Genomic DNA, 20601 nt, shown 5'->3' with positions numbered 1-20601 from the left:
ACGGATCGTGCCGTCGCAGCGATGAAAATTTCAATGTGTGACGGTACCCTTAGTCTTAGGTCACTAGTAGTGTTGAGCGATACCGTCCGACACTTGAAAGTATCGGTATCGGAAAGTATCGGTATCGGAAAGTATCGGCCGATACCGGCAAAGTATCGGATCTAATCCGATACCGATACCCGATACCAATACAAGTCAATGGGACTCAAGTATCGGACGGTATCCTGTATGGTTCCCAGGGTCTGAAGGAGAGGAAACTCTCCTTCAGGCCCTGGGATCCATATTAATGTGTAAAAGAAAGAATTAAAATAAAAAATATTGCTATACTCACCTCTCCGACGCAGCCTGGACCTTACCGAGGGAACCGGCAGCGTTCTTTGCTTAAAATGCGCGCGTTTACTGCCTTCCGTGACGTCACGGCTTGTGATTGGTCGCGTGCCGCCCATGTGGCCGCGACGCGACCAATCACAGCAAGCCGTGACGTAATTTTCAGGTCCTGAATGCCTAATTCTAGGCATTCAGGATTTGAAAATTACGTTACGGCTTGTGATTGGTCGCGTCGTGGTCACATGGGCGACGCGACCAATCACAAGCCGTGACGTCACGGGAGGCAGGAAACGCGCGCATTTTAAAATTACGTCACGGCTTGTGATTGGTTGCGTGCCGCCCATGTGACCGCGACGCGACCAATCACAGCAAGCCGTGACGTAATTTCAGGTCCTGAATGCCTAATTCTGCATTCAGGACCTAAAAATTACGTCACGGCTTGCTGTGATTGGTCGCGTCGCGGCCACATGGGCGGCACGCGACCAATCACAAGCCGTGACGTCACGGAAGGCAGTAAACGCGCGCATTTTAAGCAAAGAACGCTGCCGATTCCCTCGGTAAGGTCCAGGCTGCGTCGGACAGGTGAGTATAGCAATATTTGTTATTTTAATTCTTTCTTTTACACATTAATGTTGTTTTGATACCGATACCCGATACCACAAAAGTATAGGATCTCGGTATCGGAATTCCGATACCCGCAAGTATCGGCCGATACCCGATACTTGCGGTATCGGAATGCTCAACACTAGTCACTAGCAGAATGGAGAGCACAAGTAGGGTGGTAGACAGATTAGAGAGGGGATGTAGAGCGGTACAGAACTGTGTGGGAAGCTTCTAAGACAAAAGAAGGACTTACTGGAGAGAGTAGACCTCCATTCTAGCCTCCATTGTTCCATTCCATTATTTTGAGACCACATGGCCTTCATGAGGAAAAATCAAACTAGTTCTACTCCTTCTATTAAGATGCATGATGGATAAGTATATGATGGAATTTCTCAGCATTGAGGACACCATTAATCCTGACCATATTCCCAACTCCCAAGAATGTGCTGCAATACAGCCTCAAACTTTAGAGGACCCTCCACTATGTCTCCCTTGTTGCCTGCAGACACTCATTATTTTGCTGTGAGGGGGGCCAGGGCCGTAGTCGTGGCTGACATATATTGCTCAATCACACCTTGGTCTCCCGCCACATACATACAATGTCCCCTTTGCAGCGTACCTTCTGTAACGCCTTCTGTACCCTCAGGGTCCTCTCTGGTCTGCTGTGGGTTCACTCCTGCCGGTTCAACACAAAGAGTCCAGTTTCAACTTGTAACAGACAACTTAACTTGAATTCTTTCGCAGTACGTCCAGTTCAGGTACAGCAACTTCACAGGGAACATCACAGTATACATCCTTGTCTATTCCTGTGCTTTTCCCTACTTCTACTAGAATTCTCCTGGTTCATACCATTTCGTCCGGTACTGCAGCGTTCCTTCTGTCCAGCTTTACTACCTTCAGGTATTCCCCTGTCCGTTTCATGCCAGACGTAAAGGCATCTGCCCACGTAGTAAGCTGCCACATCTTGGTGCTGCCCTGCATTCCACTGTTGCTGTTTCCTTCAGTTCCCAAGCCCTGGACATCTGGGCTCCTAGCTTCAAACGTTACGGGGCCAACTGTGTTGCCTGGGCTCTAAGGTCCTACAGGACTGTCTGGGCTCCCTGGCCCTACTGACTCAAATGTCGGGAACTTGCTGGCTTACCCACGGTTGGCCCCTCCTATGTTAACTATTTACTCTACCCTGTATAATAATGTGTCCCCATCTAGTGGACTACTAAATTACTACACTTTCCCTGAACTATAATACACATATAGTAGCATAAGGTACCTGACATTATTTACAAAATAGGACATGTACAACCTGGATGTGTTTAGGGCGTTAAACAATTTCTGTGACACCTTAAACTCCCCCCTCCTTTAAGAATGGTCGTCCCTGACCAGGTAACAATTTAATCTGTACAAAGTAATACTGCACACAGGGAGGCAAACATTCACATGAGGTAGTCCATTGTTAAAACTTTGGTGTAAAACAGGAAGAGAAGAAAAGAAAAAAAACTGTCGGTGGTCAAGGGAAGTCTCTTTTCTATAACAAAGTTGTTTGTTTTTGTATGAAACAACAGGTGCCTGGCAACAGTCCTCCTCCTTTGTGCAGAGCCCTGCCCATTTACCGTGTGTGCACTGCCTGTTCCTGAAGCACAGTCTGTTGCCACAGCCGCATATGGTCCATTCCTTAGTCCAAGGGCCTGTCACTCAGCAGAGTTGAAGTCCTGCTATCCAGCAGGAGAGGCGCAACTGGCACAACAAAACTGGGAATGGGGAAAGAAAAACACTGTTCAAGCACGGCCCGCACCGGCCTCACTGCACCCGACTTTGAGGGGGTTCTCCAGGGCTCCTTTGCCCGCAAGGACACGGAACAGTCCTGTACATTATTAAATTATTCAACTAGTACTACACTTTGATGTTCAAAGATGAGAGTTTTTCACAGTTCAGCAGCACGCGTCCCATCCCTCTTTGTTCTCCTTTGGACTCCATGCCTTTCTTCGGATGGTGACGACTCTGCAGCGGCAGGCGTCGTGTTCTGTAAAGTCATGGACAGGGCTTGGCCGGGCAGTGGCCAGGGGGCCGACTAAGCCTGTTCCGGGGCCGCATACAGTTCCATGCCATCCTCCTGACGCAAGCTGACGGCCATGGCATAGTACCCCTGAGGGCCATCCTCCTTATAGAAGTTGACCCAATCTCCCTCCCTCAAGGGCCTGCCGAATTTCACTGAGGCGACATTTACATAGACCTTGGCATTTGTGTCCACCTCTTGAAAAAAGCCGTAGGCACGATCCACATTGGTGTACACCAGCTGCCCACTGGTGCGACGTCCAGCCATGGTGCCCCCTCTAGGTTGGCGCAATTCTGCCTACACCTCCTTCTCCCACTATTTCTTTTGCTTAATGAGCCCCGCAATCCAGGCAACCTGCCCAGGGGACGGGAAGGGGCCCTCGGTTTCCTGGTGGAAATGAGACAGGCAGAGGGACGAGGTGCCACTACGCATGGGCCTGCTCTCTGGGGTTTGGGGTCGAGGCACAGTCCAGCCTTCCGGGGTCAGGGGTCGAGGACCACTCACCACCATCTGCTCCAGCATCCTGGCAGCGACCATCCTGCAACCGTCGGATCCTTCCACCTTTGCAGCTGCGCACTCCGACTCCTCCACTTCTGGTTCGAGCTCCTCCGGGGCAGGTACGGCTCAGCTCCCGAAGGCGTTCCGGCTCCTGATGGCATCCCGGCTCTGACTCCTCTGCAGGTACGAGGACCCCGGTGGGCCAATAGTCATCCGCGATTCCTCCCAACCTTCCAGGCTGGGTCTTCTCCTCCTTCTGTAGCCACCTCCATTCGATGTGGCCTACTCCGCCAAAGCAACGGGTGCATGAGTGGTCCATCGCTGCCAGTGCTATGTGTCACAGTGACACCACGCAGCTGCACCCGGGGTTTTCTTCTGGGTCCCACCCGTTCCAAGGCCGCTCCTGGCCGCTCCACACATTTCTCTGCATTCTGTTGTAAGGGGCGAGGCCTTCTTCTTCTCCATGGCGTCCATCATGGGCAGGCACTGTTCACTGGAGCATGTATCTCTAACTCAGGCCAACGACTCTGATGGACAGACTTTTGCGCCATTTTAGAGTCAGGATGCCCACGAGGAATGGGGATGAAGTTGTCCTCCACTTTCACACCATTTTCCACCATCTTTGCCACACTTAAAGTGTCAGTCACATCCATGTTAACATTATCAGTCACATCCATGTTATTAGTCATATCCAGAGTATCTTCCTCTTTCTTTATCACATCAACGGCATCCCCACGTTGCAATGTTATGGGATCCTGCCAGCTACGCCAAGTGTGAAGGGAGCGAGGGCCGTAGTCATGGCTGACATATATTGGTCAATCATGCCCTGGTCTCCCGCCACATGCATACAATGTCCCCTTTTCAGCATACCTTCTGTAACACCTTCTGTACTCTCAGTGTCCCCTCTGGATTGCTGTGGGTTCACTCCTGCTGGATCCACACAAAGAGAGACAGAGTCCAGTTTTAACTTGTAACAGACAACTTAACTTGAATTCTTTTGCTGTACATCCAGTTTATTTACAGCAACTACACAGGGAACATCACAGTATACATCCTTGTCTATACCTGTGCTTTTCCCTACTTCTTCTAGAATGCTCCCGGGTCATACCACATCGTCCGGTACTGCAGCGTTCCTTCTGTCCAGCTTTACTACCTTCAGGTGTTCCCCTGTCTGTTTCACCCAGACATAAGGGCATCTGCCCACATAGTAAGTTGCCACATCTTGGTGCCCTAGGCGTCTGGGCTCCTAGCTTCAAACATTATGGGGCCCACTGTGTTTCCCAGGCTCTAAGGCCCTACAAGACTGTCTGGGCTCCCTGGCTCTACCGACTCAAATGTCGGGAACTTGCTGGCTTAGGTTGGCCCCTCCTATGTTAACTATTTACTCTACCCTGTACACTAATGTGTCCCCATCTAGTGGACTACTAAATTACTACATTTTCCCTGAACTGTAATACACATATAGTAACATAATGTACATGACATTATTTACAAATAGGACATGTAGAACCCGGACGTTTTTGGGGCGTTAAACAATTTCTGTGACCCCTTACAGTGCCATTCTCTAGCCCTTTGGCAAACAAATTGTCTTCTGTTACATACTGTAAAAAAAATCAATGTCCATAATGTCCTCTTGTACAAGCAGCAAATAATCTGAAAAATCTGCCTTCTAGATTGTGAGCCCAAATGGGGACAGCGTCAATAATGATTGTAAAGCGCTGTGGAATTATTGGCGCTATATAAGAGAGTAAAATAAATTAAAAAAATAAATAAATAATTGTTCAAAAGAAAAAAGAATAAATGCAGTGAGAACAAAGATGGAACTTTACACAAGATGTATTTGACTCCAGGATGTATCAGAAGGTATTCGTCTTAAGTCATACATTGTCCTAAGTAGGTCACTAATTACCTTGGTTACGTACCGCAATATATGGTGAAATAAGACTGTGCTCAAGCGCAAACCATATTGGACACACACAGAGTTTTGCTTTTTTTATTGTCTGTAGCAGACACTAAAAACCTTTATTACCCTCTGGAACATATGGTGCAGGATATCAACACCCATACTGGATGCCTCTAGAGCAGACCTGGGCAAAGTGCGGCGCATGGGCCACATCCGGCCCTCTGTCTCAGTCCGGCCCACAGAACGAGATGACCAAGGGGCCGAAAACAATGTCCCACGGTCCGCACATTACCCACTTGCTGTCTCCGTTGTCTGTATCCACGCTAACTGAATTGGTGGAAGAGGGGCATCGGACCACTTCCTCCACCAATCAGCGTGTGAAACAGCTGATGCAATGACGAAATTTCATTGCGTCAGCTGTGTACTGCGGAGAGTCAGGGCACCAGAGACACCGAGACAGGAGCAGAATGATGGGGAATGGCACCAAGGTGAGCATGTGTTTTTTTTTTAGCTATTTATGTATATGGGATGTTTGGCTTCACATGGGGAGGCTATGGGGTCTTACTGTGCACATGGGGAGACTATGGGGGTCTTACTGTGAACAAGGGGAGGCTATGGGGGTCTTACTGTGAATATGGGGAGGCTATGGGGGTCTTACTGTGGACATGGGGAGGCTATGGGTGTCTTACTGCGAACATGGGGAGGCTATGGGGGTCTTACTGTGGACATGAGGTGGCTATGGGTGTCTGACTGTGGACATGGGAGGCTATGGGTGTATGACTGTGGACTTGGGGTAGGCTATGGGGGTGTTACTGTGGACATGGGAGGCTATGGGGTCTTACTTTGGACATGGGAGGCTATGGGGTCTTACTGTGGACATGGGAGGCTATGGTGTCTTACTGCGAACATGGGGAGGCTATGGGTGTCTTACTGCGAACATGGGGAGGCTATGGGGGTCGTACTGTGGACATGAGGTGGCTATGGGTGTCTGACTGTGGACATGGGGAGGCTATGGGTGTATGACTGTGGACATGGGAGGCTATGGGTGTATGACTGTGGACATGGGGGAGCTATGGGGTGTTACTGTGGACATGGGAGGCTATGGGGTGTTACTGTGGACATGGGAGGCTATGGGGTCTTACTGTGGACATGGGAGGCTATGGGGTGTTACTGTGGACATGGGCGGCTATGGGGTGTTACTGTGGACATGGGAGGCTATGGGGTGTTACTGTGGACATGGGAGGCTATGGGGTCTTACTGTGGACATGGGAGGCTATGGGGTCTTACTGTGGACGTGGGGAGGCTATGGGGGTCTTACTGTGGATGTGGGGAGGCTATGGTGGTCTTACTGTGGACATGGGGAGGCTATAGGTGTCTTACTGTGGACATAAGGAGGCTATGGGTGTCTGACTTTGGACATGAGGAGGCTATGGATGTATGACTGTTGACATGGGGAGGCTATGGGGGTCTTATTGTGGATATGGGGGAGCTATGGGGTCTTACTGTGGACATGGGGAAGCTGTGGGGTCTTACTGTGGACATGAGGAGGCTATGGGTGTCTGACTTTGGACATGGGGAGGCTATGGGTGTATCACTATGGACATGAGGAGGCTATGGGGGTCTTACTGTGGACATGGGGAAGCTATGGGGTCTTACTGTGGACATGAGGAGGCTATGGGGGTCTTACTGTGGACGTGGGGAGGCTATGGGCGTCTTACTGCGAACATGGGGAGGCTATGGGGGTCGTATTGTGGACATGAGGTGGCTATGGGTGTCTGACTGTGGACATGGGGAGGCTATGGGTGTATGACTGTGGGGATAGCTATAGTAGGAATTAAAACATAACCTTTATTGTTATAAAAGATAAAAATACCAAAAAGAACAAAAAAGTGTCACCTCAAAAAAGTACCAGATGATACAACCTGTGTGGTAATATACCAATGGATGGTACTAATAGATAATAGTTGGAACAATGGTTATACATACAAAGTATGCTGTCCCAAACTTTCAAGATACCTATAGTCTGTAATAGAGGCACATAAAAGTGCAAAAAGTATTTTACAAGGTAATCTTGTTGTATAGGTATCAGCAGGTATCAAAAATAGATACTAGGCAGGCGGGATGAAAGCAGAATAAGCTGAAAATCATATAGAAAATTTAAAACAGGAATGATCTCACCAAATGCCATAGACCAGGTAGGTGAAGCCCACGGTTCGCTGGAGCGGAGAGTTCCATGGATCAGCGATGTCGGGAGACAATGCCCTGTCAATCCCTAAGGGGCTATCAACAAACCTGCGTCCCAAGCTCCCGCCCTTACAAGGGCAGTCCACAGCTACCCCTGAGCAATATCATGCCCTGCACTCTCCCTATTGAAATGTCTGGGACATTGTTCCAACTATTATCTATTAGTACCATCCATTGGTATATTACCACACAGGTCGTATCATCTGGTACTTTTTTGAGGTGCCACTTTTTTGTTCTTTTTGGTATTTTTATCTTTTATAACAATAAAGGTTATGTTTTAATTCCTACTATAGCTATGTTCCTCTAAATATTGGTGGGATTTGTTGGATTATTCCAAATAGATATATATTTAGAATTGCTGTTTTTGTGTATGACTGTGGACATGGGGTAGGCTATGGGTGTATGACTGTGGACATGGGAGGCTATGGGGTCTTACTGTGGACATGGGAGGCTATGGGGTCTTACTGTGGACATGGGAGGCTATGGGGTCTTACTGTGGACGTGGGGAGGCTATGGGTGTCTAACTTTGGACCTGGGGAGGCTATGGGGTCTTATTGTGGACATGGGGGAGCTATGGGATCTTACTGTGGACATGGGGAGCTATGGGGTCTTACTGTGGACATGAGGCTATAGGGGTCTTATTGTGGACATGGGGAGGCTATAGGGGTCTTATTGTGGACATGGGGAGGCTATGGGGGTCTTATTGTGGAATGGGGAGGCTATGGGGGTCTTATTGTGGACATGGGGAAGCTATGGGGTCTTACTGTGGACATGGGGAGGCTATGGGGGTCTTATTGTGAACATGGGGAGGCTATGGGGGTCTTATTGTGGACATGGGGAGGCTATGGGGGTCTTATTGTGGACATGGGGAAGCTATGGGGTCTTACTGTAGACATGGGGAGGCTGTGTGGGCCTCATACGATATATAGAAGAGGCTGTATTCGGGTCAAACGGTATATAGGGTAATGTTGGCATACTTAATTCTGCTCAATATTGAGTGATAATTAATAAAATTATAATTATTATATTAATAGTTATATGTTGATATTAATATTGAGCTTAATTCATTTCAGCCTATTGGTTCGGCCCTCCACAACAGTCACGGTCTCTCATGTGGCCCCTCGGGAAAATTAATTGCCCACCCCTGATCTAGAGGATTGCTTATCTAACAGCTATGATGGTGAACAGGTGGTGATAATACCAGTTGGGAACGTTTTTCCGCCTCTTAAACATGGCAATAAATGGCAACTGAGCCTAATGGTGAATGAGTGACCCTAATTGTGTATCAACCTTAATAGAGAAATATGATCAGGTTTTCTGAATACATATACAGTTAGCGAAATATGTAACCTCATCAGTGCTGGTGCAACCAGCTGTGGCTATTGCTGTACACCTGATAACCAAGGGGTACTGTGGCTGTGATCCCCCTAATATGCGCACACATTAGTATTGTATCCTCACAGCACACAACGTAGTATTTACCCACCTGTAATGGTCTCTGAACCATTAATTGCCACATTTGGTCGGCTGAGAACTAGTGTGCACAGTAACCAAGGTCTTAAGCCAAAGCCAGTGCGTAGTAACAGATGCATGGTGAATTGCTCCAGCCCCTTTCTACAGGCGCGCTATATAGGTGCTGCAGTGTCGTGTACTGAGACAGCGAGGACGACCGCTACGTCTCACTAAAGTCAGTGGTGGGAACGCCGCTGCTCTACCGCTGTTATGGGTCACACTAAGGCTACTTTCACACTAGCGTTAACTGCATTACGTCGCAAATCCGTTTTTTTGCCGAAAAAACGGATGCGTCAAAAAAGTGAAAAACGGTGACAAACGTATGCCACGCATCCAGCATTTCGACGGATCCGTCGCAAATCCGCTAAACGTTTCCGTCGAAAATACTGGATGCGTTGCATACGTTGCATACGTTTTACCATCCGTTGTATCCGTTTTTCCGACGGATCCGTTTTTAAAAGGGGAGGCTCCCAAAATTTGATTGGCTACTGGAAAATTTGAAAAACTATATAGTACTGTATTTACAGCCCATCTTTGTGGGTTTTAGTTTTGTGGCAGCGATGGAAGGTGTTCTTGGGAGGATTGCTAGTTTGGTTACCGATGTTATCTTTGAGACGAATCGCCTGGATATCATAGTGCGGGAGAAGGAGGCGGCAGCGGAAAGGCGTAGGATGCTTCTGCAGCAACGGAGACGACTGTGGATTCATCCGATTAATCAACTACGGATGACCCAGGGTGTCCAGTCCACTCTCTACCTGGAGTTGCGGCACAATCCACACAAATTCCACAACTACGTGCGGATGAGGATTGAACATTTCGATTTTTTGCTTGCAAAAATGGAGGATGTCATCCGAAGACAGGACACAAGGATGAGGCTTGCCATCACACCGGCGGAGCGGCTGATGGTGACCCTGCGGTAAGCCTCTTTTTTTTATTTCATTGCTGATATTGGATGTTATATTACACGCTGCAGACAATACTGCGCTGCCATATTGCGCACTATTTTCTGCAGCATGTAGTTTTGGTTTTCTTGGCGGACATTCCACTGCTTTATTTAAATGTCATTGCTGATATTGAATGTTAGATAACAGACTGCAGAAAATACTGCGCTGAAATATTGCGTTGCATTTTCTGCATTTTTTTTTTTTTGTTTTGTTTTTTGGGTTTGATGACATGCAACTGCTTTTTTTCTGTCATTGGTCATTTTGAATGTTATATTACATGCTGCAGACAATACTGCGCTGACATATTGCGCACTATTTTCTGCAGCATGTAATTTGGGTTTTCTTGGCGGACATTCCACTGTTTTTTTACACTGGTTTCATGCTGGTTTTATTGGGTGTCCCGTCCTTAAAAAAAAAATAACAGTGCCATATTAAAACTTGTTGGTCTGTGCAATTTTTTCTAACATTTTTTTTTTTTTTTTTTAAAGTTTCCTAGCTACGGGTGAATCTATGACTTCGCTCCATTACCAATTCCGGCTGGGCATTTCCACTATTTCTGGAATAGTGAAGGACACATGTCGGGCTGTTTGGACCACTTTGCAACCAGAGTATATCCCCCAACCATCCATGGAAATCTGGTTGCGAAGTGCTGAAGACTTTCTGCAAATTTGCAATTTCCCTAATTGTGTGGGTGCAGTTGACGGGAAACATATAAGGATTGCGAAACCGGCAGGAACAGGATCGGAGTATTATAATTATAAGAAGTATTTCTCCATCGTCCTTATGGCTATTGCAGACGCCAACTGCAGGTTCCTTGCCGTGGACATCGGAGCGTATGGACGGTCCAACGATTCGCAAGTTCTTAAAAACTCTCCAATGGGTCGTTGCCTTTATGGAGAGACCTACGATTTCCCGCCAGCCAGACCACTGCCAGGAACAAGTGAACCAGCCATGGAATATGTCTGTGTAGGTGATGAAGCCTTTCAACTTTCGCCGCACCTACTGAAACCGTACAGTAGCCGGAACTTAAACCATACCAAGCGGGTCTTTAATTACCGGCTTACTAGAGCACGAAGAGTAGTGGAGTGTTCCTTTGGCATATTGACGGCGAAGTGGCGAGTTCTGCTGACGGCTATCAAGCTGAAAACAACAACTATAGACGAGGTGGTTAAAGCCTGTGTGGTGCTCCACAACTTTGTCCTGTCAAAGGAGCCCGTTTCCTTGGATGATGAAGAGTTGGAGACCACCTTGTGGGACTACCGCAGCAGCTCGGTTCGCTCTACAAGTTCAGTTACAAGGATGAGGGACCAGTTTGCCGATTATTTTGTCTCACCTGTCGGGCGGATCCCGTGGCAAGACATGATTGTGTAACCTGTTTCCCATGTGTTTGTTTATGTAAAAAAAGTGTTTCAGCCCCCCCCCAAAAAAAGGCCCAAAAGCGTGGTTTTCTTGCTAGTAAAACCATTATGTTATGCCTTTTACATGTCTGGTGTTTGTTTTTATTAAACCTTTTTTTATTATATTACCTTATTAAATCCACACACACACAAAGAGTAGAATTGTAATCAGAAATTTATTTTATCTCTTTTTTTTTTTTTTGTTTTGCAAAAAAAATATATTTTTATTTTCCAACTTTTTTTTTGAAAAATTTGAACATTTTTTATAATATTATTTACATTAATAACACTTTACAAATTTTCAAAGTGTTGGGTGGAGATATGAGAGGAGGAGGGGCAGGAAGGTTGGACCACGTCGATAGGTGGGGAAACCCTACTTGTTTGGGGTGCAGTGGAAGGGGGGGTTAAACCAAGAGGCAGGCCAGAGGGGGGTGGTGTTGGGGTAGGGGGAAGAGAAAAGTTGAGTAAGGAAAACATTGGGGAAGTAATTTGGTCTGGGGGCCGGGATTGTTGTGGGGACTGGGTCGGGTATTGTGACTGGGTAGGGTAGTGGGACTGGCGTGGGGTTTGGTAATGGTGCTGGTGTGGGGATTGGAGCTGGGTTTGGTAATGGTGCTGGTGTGGGTATTGGGGCTGGGTTTGGTAATGGGGGGTATGGTGTGGAAATGGGGGCTGGGGTGGAATTGGAGTGGAGGTGTGGGGAGGTGTGTGGGTCGATTCATTAATGGCCTGCAGTGCAGCATTATGGCAGGTATTCATTACCCGCATCTGTTGCTCAAAAGAAAGCTTCTCCATGCTCATGAGCATGGATTGGAAAAAAAGATTGGCCGGATCGGGACTTACAGCTGAATGCAGCCTATCCAAGCGACTGCTGGTTTCACGGCTTGTTTCACTGATGCGTGACTGCACCATGTTGAAACCAGCAGTCACTTGCTCTCCCAAAATTTTGAAAGAGCCTTGGAAGGATGCATTCAGGTGTAAGAACTCAGGAGCATAGCTCCTTTCCTGACCCCTCTGTCGCTGCCGCCACGAACCTAATGGTGGTGTCGAGGTGGCAGGATCAGAGGGGTGGGGTAAAGGGAACGCTAACTGTTCAGCATCAGATGCGAGCAATGAAGCCTGCAATAATGCTCCACTGCTTGGGGCGGATGAAGTAGAGGGGTCAGAGGAGGGGACAGAGGGGTCAGAGGAGGGGACAGAGGTGTGGGGCCTACCGACGTGGCCCTCAGTGGCGGACTCAGGAGGGATCGCTCCAGAGGGCGCAGAGGAAGATGCAGGCGCCCGGTGGCTGGAGAAGGTGCTGTGAAAGAAAAAACAAATGAAATTAATACATTGGAATTAAAAAGCCCTGACTGAAAGCAAACTAAGTAGACAGGTTAACATGGTTATTAGTGGGCTGTAGAATACTTACACTCTGCTTAGCATGGTTCGCCTCAGGAAGGAGAGGGCCTGGCCATATTTATATTTGCTCCTCTTCCTTCCTGCAGAGCCACTCGGGGCCTTCATCTCATCGTTGAATTCCCTCTTAAAGCGATCCCTCAGCGACCGCCACCGCTTCCTAACCTTTCCACCTGTGAAGACAAGAATCAAAAGAAAAAACAAAAAATTGGTAAATGCAATACATTACAGTCAGCTCAAAACATCACTGGAAAGTGAATACTTACCTAGTTTGCTCTGCTGCTGAGGATGAAGGCTCTCCCGCCTTGGAAACAGGTTGCGACACACTTCGTCCCAGAGCCGACGGGTGACACCGGTATCAGCATGCCTGCGGTCAGCCATGTTCCACAGCGGCTCCCGCTCGCGAACCTCCTCAATTAGATTATCGATGTCGATGTCATCGTCTTCATCGTCATCTACTGCGGGAGCACGCTGTGAAGCCTGTGCCAAAAAAAAGGAAGAAGAAAAACAAACTTATTAGTACACTGAAACACTAAGTACCAATAGAATCCCCCTCCCAAAAAAAAAAAAAAAAAAAAAAACCTCACTGATGGCCGACCGCGGCGACGAGTCCGCCGACTCTGGGATTGTCTGGGAGAACCTTCAGTGGCAGCAGCAGGAGCAGCAGCAGCAGCCTGAAATAAAGGAAACAAATTCTCAGTAATGTAGGCATGTATTTTCTGTGTTTAGTTATGTATGAAAATCTGTTTTGTGTATGGTGCAGTGTGATGTGCGAAAAAACTGTTTCACCACTACTTACACTTGGTTCCTCCTCCACTTGCATCTCTCCACCCGTCTCGCCCCCTTCTGACAGCTCCTCATCTGATTCAGCTTCCTGTTGAAACATAATTTATGCATGTGGTTAGACATCAAAATGTAATTTTAAAAAACCAAAAAAAAATAAACCCATTTTTTGCGTTAACTTTTACCGATACACGCTGTTGCTGTGGAGGAGGGCTGTCAGAAGAGGACATTGTTTTGTGGTCCTGGTGGGCAGCGGCTGTGGTCCTGGTGGGCAGCGGCTGTGGTCCTGGTGGGCAGCGGCTGTGGTCCTGGTGTTTCTGTAAGTTAAAGAGACACTTGCAATCTGCTCGACACATTGAAGTAGCAGATTGTGGGTCTTCAAAACTTACTTCTAAGGCTGGGGTCACACATGCGTGTTTTACGTACGTAAGAGCGCATAAACTACGTCCGTAAAACTCGCATTACATACGGCACAATGCTTCTCAATGGGGCTGCTCCTATTAGCCGTATATTACGGTTCAGTATTATACGGCTTTCTACGGCCGTACAAAATCGCAGCATGCTGCGTTTGTCAGCGTACTGCGCAAATAATACGCCAATGAAAGTCTATGGGGGCGAGAAAAATACGGATTCCACACGGACCAGCAGTGTGACTTGTGAGAAATACGCAGCGCTGTTAGTGAAAAGTCGGAAATTCAATTGCCGGCTTTTTCCTTCTCCTGCACAAACCCGACAGGATATGAGACATGGTTTACATACAGTAAACCATCTCATATCCCCCTTTTTTTTGCATATTCCACACTACTAATGTTAGTAGTGTGTATGTGCAAAATTTCAGCGCTGTAGCTGCTAAAATAAAGGGTTAAATGGCGGAAAAAATTGGCGTGGGCTCCCGCGCAATTTTCTCCGCCAGAATGGTAAAGCCAGTGACTGAGGGCAGATATTAATAGCCAGGAGAGGGTCCATGGTTATTGGCCCCCCCGTGGCTAAAAACATCTGCCCCCAGCCACCCCAGAAAAGGCACATCTGGAAGATGCGCCTATTCTGGCACTTGGCCACTCTCTTCCCACTCCCTGTAGCGGTGGGATATGGGGTAATGAAGGGTTAATGCCACCTTGCTATTGTAAGGTGACATTAAGCCAGATTAATAATGGAGAGGCGTCAATTATGACACCTATCCATTATTAATCCAATTGTAGGAAAGGGTTAAAAAACACACACACACATGATTAAAAAGGATTTTAATGAAATAAACACAGCGGTTGTTGTAATAATTTATTGTTCTCGCAATCCATTTGCAAACCCTCGCTTGGCAAAATAATAAACGCACAAAATACATACCTTCTGATGTCAGATCACGTCCAACGATGTAATCCATCTGAAGGGGTTAACTAATATTACAGGCAGGAGCCCTGCTAAATGCAGCGGTGCTCCGTGCCTGTAATCCCCAGCGAATGAATGAAATGTAGGTCATTGACCTACATTTCCTTCAGTCGCGGTGATGCGCCCCCTGGTGGATGTCCTCATATGACCTGGAGCGTGGGAAAAAGTTCCCAGGCTGCAGTTCATGAGAACATCCACCAGAGGGCGCCTCACCGCGACTGAATGTAAGTATAGATCACTGCTTTCCTTTCAGCACCCGGGGATTACAGGCACGAGCGAGTGGTTTATCGCAGCTCTGCCTGTAATATTAGTTAACCCCTTCAGATGGATTACTTCGTGGGACATGATCTGACATCAGAAGGTATGTATCTTGTGCGTTTATTATTTTGCCAAGCGAGGGTTTGCAAATGGATTGCGAGAACAATAAATTATTACAACAACCGCTGTGTTTATTTTATTAAAATACTTTTCAATCATGTGTGTGTGTGTTTTTTAACCCTTTCCTACAATTGGATTAATAATGGATAGGTGTCATAATTGACGCCTCTCCATTATTAATCTGGCTTAATGTCACCTTACAATAGCAAGGTGGCATTAACCCTTCATTACCCCATATCCCACCGCTACAGGGAGTGGGAAGAGAGTGGCCAAGTGCCAGAATAGGCGCATCTTCCAGATGTGCCTTTTCTGGGGTGGCTGGGGGCAGATGTTTTTAGCCACGGGGGGGCCAATAACCATGGACCCTCTCCTGGCTATTAATATCTGCCCTCAGTCACTGGCTTTACCGCTCTGGCGGAGAAAATTGCGCGGGAGCCCACGCCAATTTTTTCCGCCATTTAACCCTTTATTTCAGCAGCTACAGCGCTGAAATTTTGCACATACACACTACTAACATTAGTAGTGTGGAATATGCCAAAAAAAAGGGGATATGAGATGGTTTACTGTATGAAAACCATGTCTCATATCCTGTCGGGTTTGTGCAGGAGAAATGAAAAGCCGGCAATTGAATTACCGGCTTTTCACAGATATCGCGCTGAATGAAATCTAAATACAGAATATATATATATATGTGTCTCAATGACATATATATATATATATATATACTGTATATATGTTTTCCCTAACATTTGAGCACATAAATCCATTAGATGTCGGTTTTGCAAGCCTGCGCGAAAATCTCGCAGTACGGATGCCATACGGATTACATACGGAGGATGCCATGCGCAAAATACGCTGACACACCCTGACTACGGATCAATATTTTGGGAACATTTCTCCATATTACGGCCGTAGTACGGACGTATAATACGTGGCGTATTGTCTTACGCCATGTGTGACCCCAGCCTAACACTTAGCTGTGGTCCTGGTGGGCAGCGGCTGTGGTCCTGGTGGGCAGCGGCTGTGGTCCTGGTGGGCAGCGGCTGTGGTCCTGGTGGGCAGCGGCTGTGGTCCTGGTGTTTCTGTAAGTTAAAGAGACACTTGCAATCTGCTCGACACATTGAAGTAGCAGATTGTGGGTCTTCAAAACTTACTTCTAACACTTAGCTGTGGTCCTGGTGGGCAGCGGCTGTGGTCCTGGTGGGCAGCGGCTGTGGTCCTGGTGGGCAGCGGCTGTGGTCCTGGTGGGCAGCGGCTGTGGTCCTGGTGTTTCTGTAAGTTAAAGAGACACTTGCAATCTGCTCGACACATTGAAGTAGCAGATTGTGGGTCTTCAAAACTTACTTCTAACACTTAGCTGTGGTCCTGGTGGGCAGCGGCTGTGGTCCTGGTGGGCAGCGGCTGTGGTCCTGGTGGGCAGCGGCTGTGGTCCTGGTGGGCAGCGGCTGTGGTCCTGGTGTTTCTGTAAGTTAAAGAGACACTTGCAATCTGCTCGACACATTGAAGTAGCAGATTGTGGGTCTTCAAAACTTACTTCTAACACTTAGCTGTGGTCCTGGTGGGCAGCGGCTGTGGTCCTGGTGGGCAGCGGCTGTGGTCCTGGTGGGCAGCGGCTGTGGTCCTGGTGGGCAGCGGCTGTGGTCCTGGTGGGCAGCGGCTGTGGTCCTGGTGTTTCTGTAAGTTAAAGAGACACGTGCAATCTGCTCGACACATTGAAGTAGCAGATTGTGGGTCTTCAAAACTTACTTCTAACACTTAGCTGTGGTCCTGGTGGGCAGCGGCTGTGGTCCTGGTGGGCAGCGGCTGTGGTCCTGGTGGGCAGCGGCTGTGGTCCTGGTGGGCAGCGGCTGTGGTCCTGGTGTTTCTGTAAGTTAAAGAGACACTTGCAATCTGCTCGACACATTGAAGTAGCAGATTGTGGGTCTTCAAAACTTACTTCTAACACTTAGCTGTGGTCCTGGTGGGCAGCGGCTGTGGTCCTGGTGGGCAGCGGCTGTGGTCCTGGTGGGCTGGTCAGTGGCTGCGGTCCTGGTTTATCTGTTAATATGTATAATGGATCTATAGTTAGACCACCCCCTGAACTAGGTAATGTTCAATGATAAACACCCTACTGAAATGATGTCAGAAATGTTCATACAGGTGAACAACAAAAACCCCCAAAAAGTTGCACGTTATACCATTCATTTCCATGTCCCAAAAAATAAAATTTTAAAATGTTAACACTATGAAAAAATATATTTGACACATTTTATTTAAAAAAAATAACCTCCCCCCCCCAAAAAAAAAAAAAAAAAAAACTTTACAAGTTAACCTTTATTAAAAAAATGAGCCCTCAACCAACCCTGTATTGCATGTGTAACCATTGGTACATACACCAGTTTTAAATTTACCTTTATGAAATAATACTACGGACATTTTTTTAAAACACATTTTATTATTATTATTTTTTTTCTCTCTTTTTTTAAAAATCACAATTAGGAGCTGACATGCTCTTTATTTTAAATACAAGTACTTCAACTGCTAATGGTTGTAACAGTAATTAAAATAAAATCAACACTTTTATTAAATAGAAAAACCCCACACTCACACATTCAAACCACAAGCTGCAGACCGCTAGACTTTTTTAAAAAACAAATCAGATTTAAAAAAAAAAAAAAAACACATTTAAACCACATGCTGCACAGACCACTATACAGTCCATACATCAGAAAAAGGCAAATAACCAATTACAGCATGGACAAATGCACATGCAATCAACAAGACGTACACAAAAAACATGCATGGTATGTTTCCACATTCCGGATTGCATCAGAATTTGGGCAGGATTTCCCATCAGTATTTGTAAGCCAAAACCAGGAGTGTAACAATTAGGTAAAGTATAATAGGAAAACAGGCACACTTTTGCTTTTATCACCCACTCCTGATTTTGGCGTACAAATACTGATGGAAAATCCTGACCACATCCTGATGCAATCCTGCACATGGACACATACCCTCCCACATGAACAGGCATAAAATTGGCAAAGGCATAATATGGTGCAGGCACATGATACAAAATCACACAGCCGTAAAAAAATACACACATACACATGCACGCACATAGCTTTATGCAAATACACATATGTACAACAAAGGCAGAAAGGTGAACCCAATCAGAAGACGCATACACACACACACACACATACAAAAGGCTGACAATCCTTTGGCTGTAGCAGCAGGTCTTCACAGTGGCTGGCATCATGGTGGATCTGGACTCTAGCATGGCACTGGCTGGTGCAGGACGATGGCAGGCCTCAGGTTCTCTTCAGGTTTTAAGCTCTTTCTGTAGTCAGTAGTACCTCATACACACACAAATGCACAGGCACACAGATGCACACAAAAATTGCAATACTCACACTGGCTCTATGGTGGCTGGCTCCTGTGGCTGGAGTCCTGTGGCTGGCTCGGGTCTTGTGGCTGGCTGGGGTCCTGTGTCTGTCTCCTGTGGCTGGCTCCTGTGGCTGGCTGGGGTCCTGTGTCTGTCTCCTGTGGCTGGCTCTATGGTGGCTGGCTCCTGTTGCTGGCTGGGGTCTTGTGGCTGACTGGGGTCCTGTTGCTGGCTGGGGTCTTGCTGGCAGTCTTCTCTCTGGCTCTTGCTGGCAGTCTTCTCTCTGGATCTTGCTGGCATATGTGGGGTTGAAGGCCCAGGCCAGGTTTATATAGATTTGGGGGTGTCTGACCAATTGGCAACAAAATACTTCTTCTGAGCATGCTCAGTGTAAAAAAAACGTATTGCAGCGCTGTATTGCGTCGTACGACGTGTCCCGACGCATCCGTCGCTCATAGGCTTCCATTGCAGCCAACGACGTATGCCGCAGGATGCGTCGCGACACGTTTTTTAGGCGGAGACAAAAAACGTTACAATCTACGTTTTTTTGAGACGACGTGTCGCCAAATTTCGACGCATCCGTCGTAAAACGTACACGACGTATGCCAATCCGTCGCCATACGTCGCCAATACAAGTCTATGGGGAAAAAACGCATCCAGCAAAAAGTTTTGCTGGGTGCGTTTTTTCTGAAAAAAGACGTTTTGAAACGTAATGCAGTTAACGCTAGTGTGAAAGTAGCCTAAGATTGTATATATGCAATATAGTTACAGATTATCCATAGGTTTAATATTCTAGGCATCATTTCTTTTCCTCTATTAATAAACATCACTCTAATCAAGTCTAAAATATAGTTAACCCATGCACCTCTATTTTAGCGCAAGTACACAGTTTTTGGACATATGAAGACCACTTTTGGCCAGACTCGGTAGATGGGTGTCGCTGGGCCCCAATGGTTGCTGCCTGTTCTGAGCTGATGGCACTGCTGGACATTTTCTTTAAAGGGAAATAAGTATGTTGTGTTTGTCATCTGCTGCACTCAGTGTCCTCGGCCGACCGCTGCATCTACATTCTTCAACATTTCCCATTTCTTGGTGTCCTAAACAGTGAGAAATACAGGCAGATACTTATCCATCATGGAATATCATCAGGGAGGCGTCAGAGTGGCTCCAAATGTATTCTGCAGCAGGAAGAGCCCAAATGTACAGTCATTATTCATATGAAAGATAGAGATAGATAGATAGATAGATAGATAATAAATAGATAAATAAATAAATAGATAATAGATAGATAGAAAATAGATAATAAATAGATCGATAGATAATAAGATAATATATAGATAATAGATAGATATTAGATAATAGATAGATAGATAGTAGATAGATAGTAGATAGATAGATAATAGATAGATAGATAATAAATAGATAGATGATAGATAGATAGATAGATAGATAGATAGATAATAAATAGATAGATAGATAGATAGATATAGAAAAGAAAACAAAAAGCAGCACCAAAAGAAATTAAAGGGTGCATAAAATCCTTCCAGGTCTGTACCAAGCCTCATGCTATAATCCAAAAAAACAAAGGCAGCGCTCCAATAGGAAAAATAAATGAGATTTATTGGCCCATGTGCGACGTTCCAGGATGTGGACTTGAGAAAGGTCCACATCCTGGACTGGAACGTCGCACATGGGCCAATAAATCTCATTTATTTTTCCTATTGGAGCGCTGCCTTTGTTTTTTGGATTATAGATAGATAGAGCTATGCAGTAATGTGCAGAAGTTTTAGGCAGATGTGAATAAGATTCTACAA

The 20601-nt window shown here is 46.5% G+C and overlaps 1 protein-coding gene across 1 annotated transcript; it reads right to left on the bottom strand.

Moving 5' to 3' along the window:
* Positions 1–11578: 11578 nt before the first annotated feature.
* On the bottom strand, positions 11579–14125 carry LOC143793700 (uncharacterized). Its single transcript, XM_077280735.1, has 3 exons — positions 13845–14125; positions 12890–13750; positions 11579–12778 (listed from the first exon to the last, which is right to left on the bottom strand). Exons 2-3 carry the CDS (start codon positions 12982–12984, stop codon positions 11770–11772), a joined length of 1104 nt encoding a protein of 367 aa, XP_077136850.1. The 5' UTR covers positions 12985–13750; positions 13845–14125; the 3' UTR covers positions 11579–11769.
* Positions 14126–20601: the final 6476 nt, after the last annotated feature.

Source organism: Ranitomeya variabilis, chromosome 1, assembly GCF_051348905.1.
Source record: "Ranitomeya variabilis isolate aRanVar5 chromosome 1, aRanVar5.hap1, whole genome shotgun sequence".
Lineage (NCBI taxonomy): Eukaryota > Metazoa > Chordata > Amphibia > Anura > Dendrobatidae > Ranitomeya > Ranitomeya variabilis.
Note: the sequence above shows the minus strand (reverse complement) of the source record. Positions and strands in the feature narration are given on the sequence as shown.